This window comes from Talpa occidentalis, unplaced genomic scaffold, assembly GCF_014898055.3.
Source record: "Talpa occidentalis isolate TD23 unplaced genomic scaffold, MPIMG_talOcc4v2.1 talOcc4.3, whole genome shotgun sequence".
NCBI classification, from domain to species: Eukaryota; Metazoa; Chordata; class Mammalia; order Eulipotyphla; family Talpidae; genus Talpa; species Talpa occidentalis.
Window position 1 is genome coordinate 24,873,153 of NW_023603184.1, and position 15,752 is coordinate 24,888,904.

The 15,752-nt window shown below is 46.4% G+C and overlaps 1 protein-coding gene across 1 annotated transcript in view; it reads left to right on the top strand.

Annotated features, from left to right (window-relative positions):
* Positions 1–204: 204 nt before the first annotated feature.
* Positions 205–15,752, top strand: part of TUB (TUB bipartite transcription factor) — a 63,266-nt gene continuing 47,718 nt past the window's right edge. Inside the window, 3 exon segments of the mRNA XM_054699349.1 lie at positions 205–246; positions 249–361; positions 920–967. Of these exon segments, the coding sequence (XP_054555324.1) occupies positions 205–246; positions 249–361; positions 920–967 (203 nt within the window).

Below are 15,752 nucleotides of genomic sequence, written 5' to 3' on the forward strand. Positions count from 1 at the left end.
AGAAGAGAGGATTTCCATATCCTAATGAATCAGTAATGATGGTTCTTAATCTGACTGTTGCTACGGTGATGGAGGAAGACACCCCGGTGGGCTTCTGCTCGCTCCAGCACTGAGCCGGGTGACAGGGGATTGCAGGAGGCTCCAGGTCTTTGTGTGCAGCATGGAGCAGGACTAACCCCCAGACTTACCCCTCCTCTGGCCGCCATGGGGGCCAGGACACCTTTGCTTTCTGTATGGGCTTGCACCCTTTTGCCAAGACAGGGATTTTATTCCCAGGAGGCACTCCCCGGCCCATGGGATCTCAGCATTCCAAGCAACACGGGAAACCCGGGCCCCTGAAACAGGGCCATCGGAGAGACGGGTAAGCACTCAACACCCTGCTGTTGGCCCTCAGACCCCCCACCCCCATGTCCAGACGGCAGCCCACCCTCACTGACCTTTCCCTTGGAAGTTCCCAGGCCTTCCCTTCCTCATCACCTCACGGGGTCCCACAGGTGGCCCCTCCCAAAGCCTTGGGCTCTAGATAAGTGGACAGAAGTGCAGCTGCCCTCCTTCTATGCCCAGGATCTGCAGGGGGTGAGTCCACCACAGGAGTGAGGTCTCTGCCCTGACAGCCCCACGCTCCCGCCCTCTGCCTCTTTGGGTGGGCTACTCCTTTCAGCATCTACCCGGCCCCCTCTTCATTCCCATGGCTCCAGTCACTACTCCCTCACCTGGGCTGCCTGCCTGCTGTTCTAGGCCCCACTGAGCAAGCACCAATGGCAGCCCTTCCGTCCTGATCCCACTTACTTCCCATCTGAAGTGACTGAGACCGAGGCCCTGAAGGAGGCCTTGAACGACCAGGTCTGGCCAGACAGAGGGCAGGAATGGCAAGGTGAGGCAATAAGGGCATGGAGTTACCCCCTCTTTTTCTCCTCAGGAGAGCAACCAGAAGGAAATACTGGAAGGAAGGAAGGGAGATCGCTCGGTGAGCTGGCACGGGCAGGGTGTGTGCTGGGGGTGGGGGGGTCACTAACAGCTCAATGACCGTGGACCCCAAATATGTGGGAGGGAGTGTGAAAGGGGGCCCTGAGGAGGGTGGTCACACCAGGCAAAGTCTGTACTCACTGTAGCTGTTAGGCCTTGGTTTGTTCCTTTTGGACCCTCCTATGGTCCCTTTGACCTAATTCCTATCAGGTGATACTGTAGGAGGACCCAGATTCCGGGGCTCTGTTCCCCGTTTGGTCCTGGGCCTCTCAGCCAGGCCTTCCCAGAGGGGATATGGTCTCAGCTGAGGACCACTAAGGAATTCCTTTCCATTGTCCAAATCCCCTGGTTGGTACCCCCAGCCTGGCTGGCACCCCCAAACTTGTCACCTACAGTCACCAGATAGGTTAGGCATCCTGGAGAGGAAGTATCTAGGACCTAATTTGTTCCTTACAAATGCAGGATCCCTGGGATGTATTTCTGGACCCAGGGTAAGGGCAGAACAGCTGTCTGATGAAGGAGGGGCTCAGCCTTGGGTACACATCAAGCAGGATGATGGCATTCCCTCCCCAGCCCTGGCATGGCTTCTGAGAGTCCCTGGCACACGCGGAATCTACCTGTCCTTCCAGGGACCAGGCCAGAGAAATTGGGGGTGAGGGGTGCACCTGGGGTTCTTCTTGCTCCATGGATTTGGGTCCTGGGTTTCTGATGGGGTTCATGGTGATGGAGTCCTAAGAGGAAAGCTTTGGATAGTCGTGGGCCTCAGGGGTGGCCCATGGCTGGGGTTCTCCTTTTCCACACACAGCCTCAAACCAGATTGACTTTTTCACCTAAAGAAAACCTCATGAAGAACAAGCAAGTGGTATGGGGGTGTATCACCAACTTTCAGAGGCTCTTGGGAAAGAGAGGGAAGGAAGGGGTACAGTAGTGAACCCCCAAGGGATGACTCCACTGCATGACTCTAATGAGACTTGAAGACTTCAGCTCATTTGTCTTCTGCAGCAGGTGCATTCTGAGTGATGGAGCTGCTGAGTCTCCTTCCGGCCCTGCCCCTGTAGACTATTAAGACTGCAGGAGGCGTTGAGACCCCACACCCAACTCCTTGTTCAACAGGCAAAACTGGGCCTCAATGCAGGGTCACACTGCAAGTTCATGGCAGAGCCAGGCCTGGAACCTGGGTCCCCTGCTCAAAGCTCTTTGTGCTGCAGGCTAGGGAGCCAGCCTTGCTGTGTGCAGTCTAAGACTCGCTGGGAGTGAGTGATCCCTTGGGTATCACCTCGCCTTATGTGGCTAGAGGCTCTGAGCTTGGTGTGACTATATCTGCAGCTGATGGCTGGCTGGCAGGGACTCCTGGCTTCCTAGTTTTCTGGGATGAACTCAGTTCTCAGAGTTGGAGCTTTTCCACCCAATGCAGGGCCCCAACCCTCTCTGGCTCTTCCTGGTTGAAAGTCTCTGCCAGTATCTCTTAAAAACTAATTCAAGATGGCACCAACAAGCGTGACACTTCACCCATGGTGGCCAGTTCCGTTTGGACCCATGGGGCTTGTTTGGACAATGAAGGTGAGGAGCCAGGCAGCTTCAGGGTTAAAGGCTGAGTTATAGGGACAGATATCTGTAGGTTGGAATTGGAATTAATGGAATAGATGGTCCAGCCATATGGGGCCGCAGAGAGAAAGAACCTTGTCACTGTGTTTTTATTCTGGGCTTTGCCGTCACTCTGGGAATGTCTGTATCCTGAGGACAGTGCCCCGTCCCTAGCGTCTGTGCTTCTTTTTGTCTTTAGCTCATGGAATGTCCCCTCCATATGACCCGCCTGTTACTGGGACCTCGTCATCTTTTGAAATGATTCCACCTCTGAAGTGTTACTCTCTGTTCTGCAGTGATTCTCATCCTGAACCCAGCAGCCACTGTACCCCCTGTGCCTTCTGTCTCCTCGCCTCCGCTATACCTTTGCACAGAGACCTTGGGCTCCTGCTCCTTCTTTTTTTGTTTTGTGTTGTTTTAAAGATTTATTTAGTTATTTATGCATACAAGAACTGGGGTATAGGGCAGAGGTGCAGGGGGTGAGAGGATTCACCAGAGACAGGGCGGAGAGTAGAACAGGCAGACTTGCTGAAATACACTGCTGAGGGGAGCAGCAGTGGGGGAGACAGGAGAGGTCTGCTGCACCATTCGGGTCAGCCAGGGGAATGTCATGCTGCAGTGACTGGGAATAGCTTGATAGCACTGAGACTTAACCCCTGCACCACCAGGGAGGCCCCTCCTGCTCCTGTTCTTCTCGCCTTGGATTAACCCTTGTTCCTTTCAAGTGAGCCCTAAGGTCTGTTACATCAACTGCTCACCCACCGTTTGCCAGCACCCCCTGAGTCCCCCACACCAACACTAGGACATGGTAGCTGCCTGCCTTCTCTAGTCCTCGTTTGTAGAGCTGGACCTGGGGGTCTCTTCCCGAATTCACACTAGTCCCCATTCATGGATCGCAGCCTCCACGAGCCCACAGCCACCCTGCTGCCCAGGCTCCTCCAGCCCCACCTCAGCTATTGCAAGGGTCTCACAGACCCTCCACTTTTCTGCACTGCTCCTTCCTCATTTATTCCCAGAAACCAGCGGGACTCTCTCTGCAAAGAAAAGAAAACTTCTCAGGTGTTCTCTCTGCCCTGAGCTCCAAACTTACCTGCACCCATGCCATCCAAACCTCTGGCCCCCATCTTACTGAGATGGGTGTCCCTCTTCCAGCTCGCCTCTCCAGCAGGGTGCCCCTCCCATCCAAGCACCTCCCTCTGTTGCTGCTCCTCACTTTCTCCTCATTGCGCCCCCTCTTCTGGCTTCTCCCAGCATAACCCAGTTTAAAAACAAAACAAAAATAGGGCCTCCCTGGTGGCGCAGCGGTTGAGCGCTGGGTTGCGAAGCTGCCCGCAGCCTCTGCGGTGCCGGCTCAATCCCCACCTGCTCCCCGGCCACTGGAGGAGGGTCCCACATGGCGCGCAGACCTCTCCTGCCGCCCGCTGCTCCCCTCAGCAGTGTACTTCGGTCCTTCTGCCTGCTCTGCTCCCCGCTCTGGCTCTGGTGAATTCTCTCACCCTCCCGCGCTTCTGACTGTACCCAGTGCTTGCATAAATAAATAAATAAATCTTTAAAAAAAAAAACGAACAACAAAAAAAATACCTTTGTATTTCTACAAACTCCTGTCTCTCCTGCCCTCCCCAGCAAGCCTGTGGCCAGTGTTTCTCTCCTCCACTTCCTTCTCTCCCGCTGAGTCCTTAATCCACAGCAACCTGGCTCCTGCCCACACTTCACCACCCTGCTTGCTCCCTGGGCTGCTGCAGCGATTCTCACCGTGAACCGAGCAGCACGTGTAGTTCCTAGTTTGCCTCTCAGTGGCATTTGACATTATGGAGCATGTTGTGCCTTTGAAGCGATTTTCCCTGCATTCCTTGGCCTCCCTCTCTCCCTCTTTTCCACCTACCATTCCGATAAGTATTTCTCAGTTTTCATCATGAGAGTTACTTCTTCTGTTCACCCGGAAACACCGATGCGGGTCCTTGATTCTGTCCTGCTCTGTCTTCTCCCTACACTTGTTTCTGGAGATAGCCCTCATCATGGCCTCCACACCCATCTCTAAACTACTAGAGCTGCCCCTAGACCTTTCCCCTTTAGTTTTTCTTTTAAGTTCTTCTCAGTTTTTGCTTCATGTGTATTAGCGTTCTCTGGTCTTAGGTACATAAACATTTAAGGTGGTGATGTCCTTGCAAGAAGTTAATTCCTCATCAATATGAATTGTCCTTCTTTGTCTCTGCTGACCTTTCTTGTTTTGACATTCCATATTAATATAATCGCTCCTGCTTTCTGTTGATGTTTATGGGGCTTATCTTTTTTATAAGATTTATTTTATTTATTTATGCATATAAGAGCTGGGGTGCAGGCCAGAGATGCAAGGGATAAGAGGATTCACCAGAGACAGAGTGGGGAACAGAACAGGCAGACTGGCTGAAATACACTGCTGAGGGGAGCAGCGGGTGAGACAGGAGAGGTCTGCTGCGCCGTGTGGGTAGCTCCCTGACTAGGGATTGAACTCATGCTGCAGTGGCTGTGGATTGCTTCATAGTGCTGAGACTTAACCCCTTGAGCCACCAGGGAGGCCCTTTTTCCCCCACTCTTTTATTTTAACCTCTTTGACTTTATATTTAAAATCAAATCTATGCTTTTTAGAAAGCATATAATAATTGTTATTTTTATTCCATTTGACAGATTTGACCTTTTCATTGGAGTGTAGACCATTTACATTTAATGCTGATATTGACACAGCTGAGTTTAAACCTACTCCTTTGCCACTAGCATCCTATTTGCCCACTTGTTCTTTGTTCCTTTTTTCTTCTGTTCTTCCTTTCTTTGAGATCGAGCATGTTTTATTATCCCACATTATCTCTATTCTTAACTTATTGATAGTAATTCTTTTGTTTGTTTCTGTTCATTTCTCTTAGTGCTTGCTGTAGGATTTACATCTTCACCTTGCCACAGTCCACCTTAAAGCAGTGTTACCCTCTTGGTGACTATCCTAAGAACCTTACAACAGCGCACGTTCTTCCCCCTTCTTGTCTTTTGAGCTATTGTTGTCATGCATTTTTTGCTTTTTAGCTATGATATAAATCTGATAATACATTATTATTTTTGCTTTAGTCAATCTCTTTTTATAAAAATAACATCTTTATTAAGATATAATTCATATGCCATGCAGTTTACCTATTTATAATTCAATGGGTTTTTAGTTGTATTAATCACTAGTATTTTAGAATATTTTCATGAATCCCCCCCAAAAAATACTCTTGTACTCATTAGCAGTTCTCCCCTTTCCTCTACCCATCCCAAGCCCTAGGAAACTGCTCATTTGTTTTCTGTCTTTATGAATTTGCCTGTTGTGGGCGTTTCATGTGAATAGAATCACAGCACACTGTCTTTCATGACTGGCTTTGTTCCTTAGTCAGAACAGATGATGTTCTCAGGGTTCATCCACGTCGGGAGCATGTCTCTACTGCATCTCTTTCACCACCAAGTAATATTTCATTGTATGCCTGTACCATACTTTGCTCATCCATTCCTTGGATGATAGACCTTTGGGTTATTCCCAAATCTTTGGCTATTAAAGTGCTGCTGCTGTGAACATTTGTGGGCCTGTTTCCTTTCTCTTGGGTATGTAGCTAGGAGTAGAACCCCTGGGAAACTCTACGCTCAGTCTCCTGAATAACTGCCAGACTATTCCAAAGTGACTGTACCATTTCAAGTTTGCATAAGCCTGCAGTTTCTTCACAGCTTTGCCAGTATATATGTGTTATCTAGCAAGTGTGAAGGGCTATTTCTTTTTTTTGTTTAAAGCTTTATTTATTTATGCATACAAGAACTGGGGTGTAGGCTAGAGGTGGGGGTAAGTGGGTGAGAGGATCCACCAGAGACAGAGTGGGGAGCAGAACAGGCAGATCTACTGAAATACACTGAGAGGAGCAGCAAGCGAGACAGGAGAGGTCGCTGAGCCATGAGGGTCTCCTCCCTGGCCAGCTGGGGATTGAACTCATGCTGCGGTGGCTGACAATTGCTTGATAGCACTGTGTCTTTAACACCTGCACCACCACGGAGGCCCTGAAGGGATATTTCATTGGTTTTGACTTTTATTTCTCTGATGGCTGAAGTGACTAATGACTGAAGTGACTAAAGGCCATTTGTAAGTCTTTTTGATTTTTTGAAAAATCTCTATTGAAACCTTTTGTCCATTTTTAAAATGGGTCATTTGTCTTTTTGTTATTGAGTTATAAGCATTCTTTATGTTCCAGATACAAATACTTTATCAGATAATGACTTGATGAAATATCTTATCCTATTCTGTAGAGGCTGTATTTTCACTTTCTCCTTGTTATCCTTTGTAACATAAAAGTCTTAAAACCTTAAAGTTAATGAAGCCTAATTTATCTCTTTAGTCATTATTTGTGTTTTCGGTATCTAAAGAGCTCATTTGGCCTGCCTCCTGGAGCAGCGTCCTCTGAGGACTCTGCCTGATGTCCCGTGTGGTGGGGTGGGGGGGGCTCTCCACTCAACCCTCATGGCCACAAGCTATCCCCAGACTTCTTTGAGTTTCTGGGTTGTTCTACCTACTCCTATCTGGTGATTCGCCCCCTCTGCTGTGTAGTTATCTTACATCCAGTCAAAAAAAGAGGGGGAGCCCTCTACAAAGAGGGCTTTCACTCTCCCTTTCTCTGCCCCATGCATGCTCTTTTCACTGGTATTTTGTCCATCAAATTCTAGCTGTTTTGGTGTCGCTGAACTCTGAGCTCAGTGAGACCACAGGCTCCATCTGGTTTTTCCCTCCATAGATCAGGGCTGTAATAGGGCAGTTATGGGGTTCATCTCACTTATAATTTCTTCCCTGAGGCATCATTGTTCTGGGCTGCCCTTTGGCCCATGTCTGAGAGCTGTTGTTTTATATGTTTTACGTGGTTTTTAAATTTTAAGGCAGAAGTGAATACAATCCCTTTAAATATAGTTATTCCATGGTGACTGGAAACAGAAGTCTCTCCTTGGTTTTGGGCTCACAATTTTTTGAATTTAATTTAATTTGGGGGTTACATTTTTGTTCTTCCATATGTGCGCATGTTCCACTCACCCTCCACCAAACCACCCATGCCAATACCCCATCTGTTAGGCTCACAAATTTAACTGCTTTCCCTACTTCCCCACTGGATATAACACAGACTCCTCAAATCTCAAACCTGAACCAATGTCTACCCCCCCAACTTTTTCCTCTATTACATCCTGATTTCACGGGGGTTATCCAGGCCCAGTTGTACAGAACACCATGGCCTCTTTTTACCCACCACTGACATCTAATTTAAATCCTGTCAATTTCATATTCTCAGTTATTCTCAACTCTATACATCTCATTTTATCTCTCTGGTCACCAGATCTGGGTGGGCCCTCACCATTTTCCATCTAAATCACTACTGCAGCCTGTAGATTTCCTCTTTGCCTCCAGCCTTATCTTACTTCAATCCATCAGGTACCCTGAAGCTGGTGGTTTTTCCAAAGCACAGATGTGATCATATCGTCATAACATATTTTTTGCAATGTTGTGCATAAAGCCTGATGTTTAGTGGAGATAAAAGACTTTACTCTCTATTTCCAGTAATGCTCCCCACCATCCTCTCATCTCCTGCCTTCCCCCACCATCTGTACCAGTCCCCAAACTTATGCATTCTCTTCCATTTCTGAGCTGCACCTGTTTCCTTCCATATCTTTGCCTGGTAAACGTCTCCAGAAGCCTACTCGGAAGTCCTCAGTCACACGCTGTGCTAAAACCTCTATCGTACATCTTAGTCAGCTTTAAAGATTGCTATAGCTAAGTCTGCTTCTGTACTGTGGCTTCTCTGTTTTGCTTGGCTCTGTAACCTTAGTGGAGGCCATGCCCCAGTGCATGCTCAGTAGAAACACACTGGATGAGTAAGAGCTGGGTGTGGGACTTGGATGGCAGCAATAAGGAGACCTAAGGCCAGCTCTTTGCCCAGGGCCTGGGCATCCCCAGCACTGTCAGCCCTGGAGCAGGAAGGCTCAGTGCAGCAGAGCTTCCCTTCCAGCACTAGCCAGCACCAGACTCGAGGGCCTCTGCTGTGTCCCTCTGCTTCTCAAGGGCTAGACTTATGTTGGCCGTGGTGTGGTCGCGTTTATATCTGTTTCAGAGAGCCCTGCTCCTCCCTCCTGTCCCGCGAGAGCCTGACTGCAGGGAGGTCTCGGAGCTGGGCTTTCAGCTTCTCACCTGAGATGTCTCCTGCCAGTGGGTCAGAAATTGCCACAAGGAGGCTGATGTGTCATTGGAACTTCTTATTGAAAAGGGATCTTAGAATGGAGGTGATTACTTTGATGACTGGATGTCACCACACAATGTATCTGTTAGAAAAGGTCTCAATTGCCCATTCCTGGAAAATGATATACTTTATCATCATTCAATTACAGACCCCATAAAGGCAGAAGCCATATCTGGTTTTTCATTTTTTTGTCCCCTGTCTACAGTGCATACATACATGCGTACACAGTAAGTGCTGCATAGATACTTCTTGAATGGACAATAACAGCCAGAGCTAATTGAGAACTTAGAGTGTCCCACACATGGTTCTAAGTCATTTATACATATCAACTCATTGAATATTCATGACCTCTCTCTGATGAGAAGCTATTATCATTCTTTCTCTGCAGATGAAGAAACTGGGACAAGTGGTCCAGTAGATTGCCCAAGGTCGCATGGTCACAAAAGTAGTGAGACAAGCTTTCAAAGACTTGTGCCTTTAACCTTTATTGAATGAACAAATATTTTTATTTATAGTGTCTGCAAAAGGAACCTGTGTTAAAATTTCTACCCCTCTGCAAAAGGTATTTCTTAAGTCAACATAAGATTTAACATAATTTGGACTCTCCATAAGCTGTATCAATATGTTTTAATATCCATTAAATATCAGTTAAGATATATTAATGTAATGGCATATAAGTATACATAATGCTAAATATATATAAATATGTAACTATAGTAATACAATAGCTGTATAGCTTTGTGATCCTATTGCATGCCAGATTTTGTATTAAAAATACATGCATTGTCTTATTCAATGTTCATAGTTCTGTGAAGTCAGTGATCGAATCCCCATGAGTCTCTCTGATGTAGGTTCAAAGAGGCTAAGCCCAGAGCTTATTACAGAGCAGGAGTTGAGCCCACATCTTCTAGTCTCCACGTTGTGCTCTTGCAGGCTTTAGTGCACTCTCTTTCCCGTGGTCTGGCCAAGGCAGGACCTCCCTTGGACTCCCCAAGCCCTGGCCCCTCCAGGAAGCTTCTGAACCCTCAAGGTGGTTCTACCCAAGAGGAACAGTTCCATGCCAGAGGCACATTCTCCCAGCCCCTGTCCAGAGGGAGAGCTTCCGCAGCTCCGTGGTTTCCACAGTCCTGGTGTCTTAGACCTGGATTACCTTCAACTTGTTGGAGCCCATCCCCAACCACCTGACTCAGGGTCTCTGAGGTGGGGCCTAACAATCCGAATTTGTAAGTAGCTCTGTTGGTGATTCTAATGCCCAGACAGATTTGTGAATCTCTGGCCCAGGCTCAGAAAAGAGGAAGGTGGTACTCCTTCAGGAAAAGAAGTGAAGGTCTCTTGCCCAGTCCCACTCACAACACCTTTTACAAGCATGGAGTCATCATGTGGCGTGAACATATATTGTAAAATAGCTTTAAAATTGTCTGCAGAACATATGTTGACTGCACATTTGAAGTCCATAAAACAATGTAAGGGGAAAAAATAAGATTACCTCTAATCCAAACATCCAAAGATAAATCCTATCAACATATTGATTTATTTTTGTTTTATATCCCTTTTTTTGAAAGTATATATAATATACATGATACACAAATTTTAAGCACAGCTTCTAATGAATTTTCACAGCTAACCACAACAAAGTCAAAACCAAGTAAAAGATCCTTGCCCAGCACCCTAGAAGCCCCCTTTGAGACACTCTGGTTATCCTGACTCCTAATATCATAACTTTGCCTGTGTTTCTGAACATTTATGCAAGTGGGACAAATTGCCATCTCCTCTCTGAGTCTGACTGACTGTGCTCAATATGCTGTGTGCAAGACCCATCTGACAGGCCTGTAGCGATCGATATTGTTGCTGTATTTAGTTGTGTGACTATAGCATACTTTATATCCGTTCTACCGTTGATGCACATTTGGAAAGTTTAAAGCATTTGACAGTCACAAACAGTGCTGCTGTGGACACTCTCATAGGTCTCTTCGTGCACGCACTTCTGTGGCCTCTGTACCCTGGAATGGATTTGCTGAGTTTTCTATTCAGCTCTGGTGGATACTGCCAAAATGGTTCTGCCAGTGCACAGTCACCATCAGTACAGGAGTTCTGGTTGCCCCACATCCTCACTAGAACTTGTCCCTTTCCATCTTCGTGACTTAGGCTTTCCACTGAGTGTACAGTATGGTGTGGTGGTCTTGCTTTCCTCTCCCTGCTGAATAGTGAAGTTGAGCTGCATTTTTTTCATTCATATCTTCTTAATCTTTTACTTACGTGCCAAAACGTGCCAAAAAGAATGAGTGAGGTCGAAATGCTGTTACCATAAAGCAACAACAAATGGGTAAAGTATTGTTACTTTTCCCATCACTGAAGACCGTTATCTTAAAAACAAGTTTTGTTGAACTGTAAGACTTAAAATATGTGCTCTGCTCTGGTGTTAGCTCTTTCTTCCTATGCTTTTCCCAGCGATTTAATTTTTCATGTTTCACCAACAACATTTATCTTTTGGGGAAGCATTTTTATGTGATTTTCACTATTGTTCTTCAAAGAAATGCCATTGTGACAAAGGACAAGCTTCAACTGAGAGTGAGGAAGGAAGCATTGGGTAGAGGGTGCCCAGAATTAGTTCCTATGGTTGTTCCACTGAGAGCAGTGGGGAGCTTTGCAGAGCAGAGTACAGAATACATGGCAACAATAAGGTAGGTTTGGTTTGTGCTGTGTTGCTACTGTAGATAATTGCTACTTGAAAAAAAGATTTAAATTCTCCCTTTGTGTGTTTGTATGTGTCCTTTTAGCAAAGTTGCATAGGCTGTTTTAGCATCTAACTTTTTCATGTAACGCATATGCCTGTATCACTATATATTATTAGACAAATGTTCTAATGATTATATAACAGCTTTTAAATATTTATGCATACAAGAACTGGGGTACAGGCCAGAGGTATGGCGTTGGGGGTGAGAGGATTCACCAGAGACAAAATGGGAAACAGAACAGGTGGATCTACTGAAATACACTGCTGAGGGGAGCAGTGGGCAAGACAGGAGAGGTCTGCTGTGCCATGTGGGTCACCTCCCTGGCCGGAGATCGTACTCCTGCTGCAGTGGCTGAGGATAACTTCATAGTGCTGCATCTTAACCCCTTGCACCACCAAGGAGGCCCAATAGTTATTTTTATGGACTTATTGAAATGTATTTAACCATCTTCTTATTTTGGTTATTCAAATACTTTCTAAATTCTCAGTAATGAGCATCTTTGTGCATAAATCTCCATGCTTACCTGGTTGCTTTCTTAGAATAACTTCAGAGAAATTAAATTAATGGTTCCAGTAATCTATGAACTGTCTCCTTCCTTACTTTGCATTTACTCAAATTACAGTGTCTTTTGCCACATAAAAGAGTGTTGTTTTTAACCTAATAAATTCTGGCCTCTGGACTGAGGAATGTGATTAGAAAAACCCCTCAACACTCTACTCATGATTAGGAAAATATGCTCTCACATTTCTGTGTGCAGTTTTGTTGTTGTTTTACAATAAATTTTTCATCTATCTTTTGTTTTGAGGTGAGGTAGAGGTATAGCTTCTTCCCCACTTTCCAAATGACCTCTTAACCATACTAAACAGTGCAGTATTTCTTCAGTGTTTTGCAATGCCATCTTTACCATAAACCAGTAGAGTCCTTCTGCAGACATGAGTTTATTTCCACACTGCAATGGTCTGTTTGGTCATTGTCAGGCCACAATCACTATTTTGGTATTTCAGATGCATTTGATAGCTGATATGACCATTGCTTCCTTATTCTCTTGCTTTTACAAAATTTTCTTGGCTTATCTTGGAAAACTAGCTATTTTTTTGAGATGAATTTTGGAATAAATATATCCAGTTTAAAAAAATCCTGCTGCACTTGTCACTAGAATGACATCAAATGCATAATCTCATTTGCCAGAATTTCAATACCATACAGGAACAGAGGCTGTATCTTCTTTTTTAAAGGATGTTTGTTTAGGTAGGCTTGTTGTTTGTCTTACTATAGTTTCAGGATGTTTTCATGTATGTCTGAGACGTTGCTTGAGAAGTTTTCTTGCCATGTTATTTTTTTCATTGCTTTTGTGAATAGACTCTCTTGTTATATATTTAGCTAAATGTTTCTGATATGAAGAAAAATTATTTAGAGTTGGTATCTCAGAGCCAAAATCTCACTTCGCTGAGCCCCCCAGATCACTGAGGCCAGAGAATGAGGTTTCACCCCAGGATACAAGGGAGTCATGGCCAAACTGAGTCTGGAGTCCGGGCCCAGATGCCTGGCCTCTGTCCCCTGGACTCCCCAAGCTAAACATAATGGAGAAATTGTAACTTTTCAATCAAGGACACCAACTGCAGTTGCCATGGAAACCTGAAGGTGGTTTTCTGCGTGATCCAGGCTGTAAAGTCCAAAGAGAAAAAGCTACATTAGGGTGGGGCTGGTCTAGGGTGGTGTGTGTGCACGGCCGTGTGTGTGGTGGGGGGATACTAGGGGGAGAAAGAGGAAGAGATGGTATGGTAGCATTTTCTAAAGAGGGAGGTCCCCATCTCAGCACCATCCTCTAAGGCCTGGATTATTGCTGAGAGGTGCTCTAAGAGGGGGTGTTCTTAAAGTGAGCTGGAAGTGTTCTTGGCGGAAGAGCTGGCATCTGCCCATCATGGGCCCCTAAGCCCAGCTGGCATCTGCTGGACACTGTTTCCTCCTCTCTCCACCCAGGTGGCACAGACACTGGGGTTATGGGAATAAATGCAAACCCCTCATCCCAGGACTTACCTCTGCTGCTGTTGGACTGGGGCCATGGACAGTGTAGGAATCAGGAGACCCCACCTTCAGGTGTTGGGACAGCCAAGGTCAGGGTATATCTCAGTACAGCTTCAGTGTGGCCAGACAGAGAAAGGGATACCCCTGGTGTCCTACGAGCATCTGTGACATATGTAGCTGGGAACCCACACTTCCCTAGTCCTCTTCCTGCCAGGTCCTCCCCCAGGATCCTGTGCCTCTTGCTTTTGATCTGTCCTCTTGAGCCCAGAAAAGCCTGAGCTAAGCACTGGCTGCAGTCTGCGCATGGTCCACAGGACCCCCACTTCCACCCCCAGGCCTGCGCTTGCCAATATGGGAGGGCCTTTGGAAGCAATTGGGGCATCTTGGTTTGGGGTGCTAGGGAGAGCAGTTGGGCTGCAGGAGACCTCTGTGGTGCCTGAGGTTAGGTCTGAAGGAAGCAAGGGTGATTAGTCACGTGCCTGTCCCATCCCTCCCCTGTCCTGTGTCATCCCAGCTGTGACTCAGGCCAGGGCTGGATGTCCAGGGAAGGGAGCTGTACCTCAGAGAAGCTCACCTCACTTTTCCCACCTCATACTGCCAGGGTCCCCCTCAATGCTCCTTGATCCAGAGGGTGGGCTTTGAGGACTAGAGGTGGGGTGTCTTTTGTCTTGGAACATGGGGGTGATATGAAAATGCCTTGAGAGTGAGTTCTGTGGATGCAGGTGGCAAGTGTGAAAGCCTGTGATGTGCAAGTGCGGAGAGAAGCAGGTGGGTGACGGTCTACTCACATAGACAGCATGTGCAGAGAGGAAGTCTGAGCAGTATGTCAGGAGGGATGGGTGTGGTGGGTAGGACAGCAAGATGTGTGAGATGCCTTGAGGGGGCTAGTGGGCACTGGTGAGTATGAATGTGAGAAGCATGTGAAGGCGTCTGTGTACATATGCCTGTGTATTTGCGGCCTGGTGGACTGGGCATATGGATATGGAGTGTATAGGAGATAGAGTTGGAGACAAAATATGTGGCGTGTCTGTGGGAATGTATGGAAACAGTCGTTTATGTATGTGTGATAGAGGACGCGCTGGCATGTTTTTGCATGTGGTGAGATTTGAGAGGGTACAGACTGTGTGGGTGCAAAACACGTGGATGGTGTGTGAAAAACAATGTGTGTGTGTGTTAGGATGATGGAAATGGATTAGCATGTGAGTGTACAGTGTATGTGGAGAAGAAATAGGCCTTGGCAGGCATGATTTTTCTGCTCCAAGTTGAGGCTGAATAGGGGAGACAAGCACCCACAACATGGTCTCCAGAGGGTTAGGAGAGGGACTGACCCCTCTCCTGGGCTGATGGGTTATGGCGGGTAGTGTTCAGTTCTTTAGGGGTACCTCCTGGAGCAGCTCTGTTGGTTCACAGAAACCAATTGCAGAAGAGGGAAAATTTCTGTAAGCTAGGTGTTAAATATAGTCTTAAGAATTAAAGTATATATAAAGTTCAACCTAAAAAAATTACCTTAAAAACAGAGGTGATAAATGCTCAAAACTCACCACTTCCTAGTGTTTCGCTATGTTTTTCTACATCTGTGCTTTGAGGTGACTTATGTCTGTTGTGCCTGGTGGTGGAAATACTCTGCTGCAAGGAGCTTGTCTTTCCCCAGTCAAGCGTTCAGTCACGTCACAAAGTCAGCCGTGGAAGGGACATTGACTCCAAGGAAGTCAGCAAATATCACAAATTAAGACTTGATTTATTGTTTTGTGGATTGTCTAAGCTTCAGGGGTAAGGGGGAAGATAGCATTCCTGTAGAAAAACTTTGAAGTTTGTCCTTTCTGCAGCTGCTACATTGTGGATAATACAAAACATTGACTAGTCTTCCAGGATTCAAAAACCATTAACCCATTCAGCAAAGAGCTCACTCAACTCAGTGTCGAATGACTGAAGTTCTGACATGTCTTCATTATTTCACTTTCATCTTATTTGTTAAACAAAATCCACCAACATTCAGGTTGGAGCTACACGCGTTTGTCACTGCAGGTTGGCTCCAGGTCAAAAGCAAGGCAGAAATTATTGATTTCTGGGATAACCACTTGACTGTATGGAACTTTTATTTGTAAATATCAGAACAGCTTATGGTAAACGTATGTATACGTGTATGCAAATATTTTTTGGAGAACTGGGAATTAAACATCAC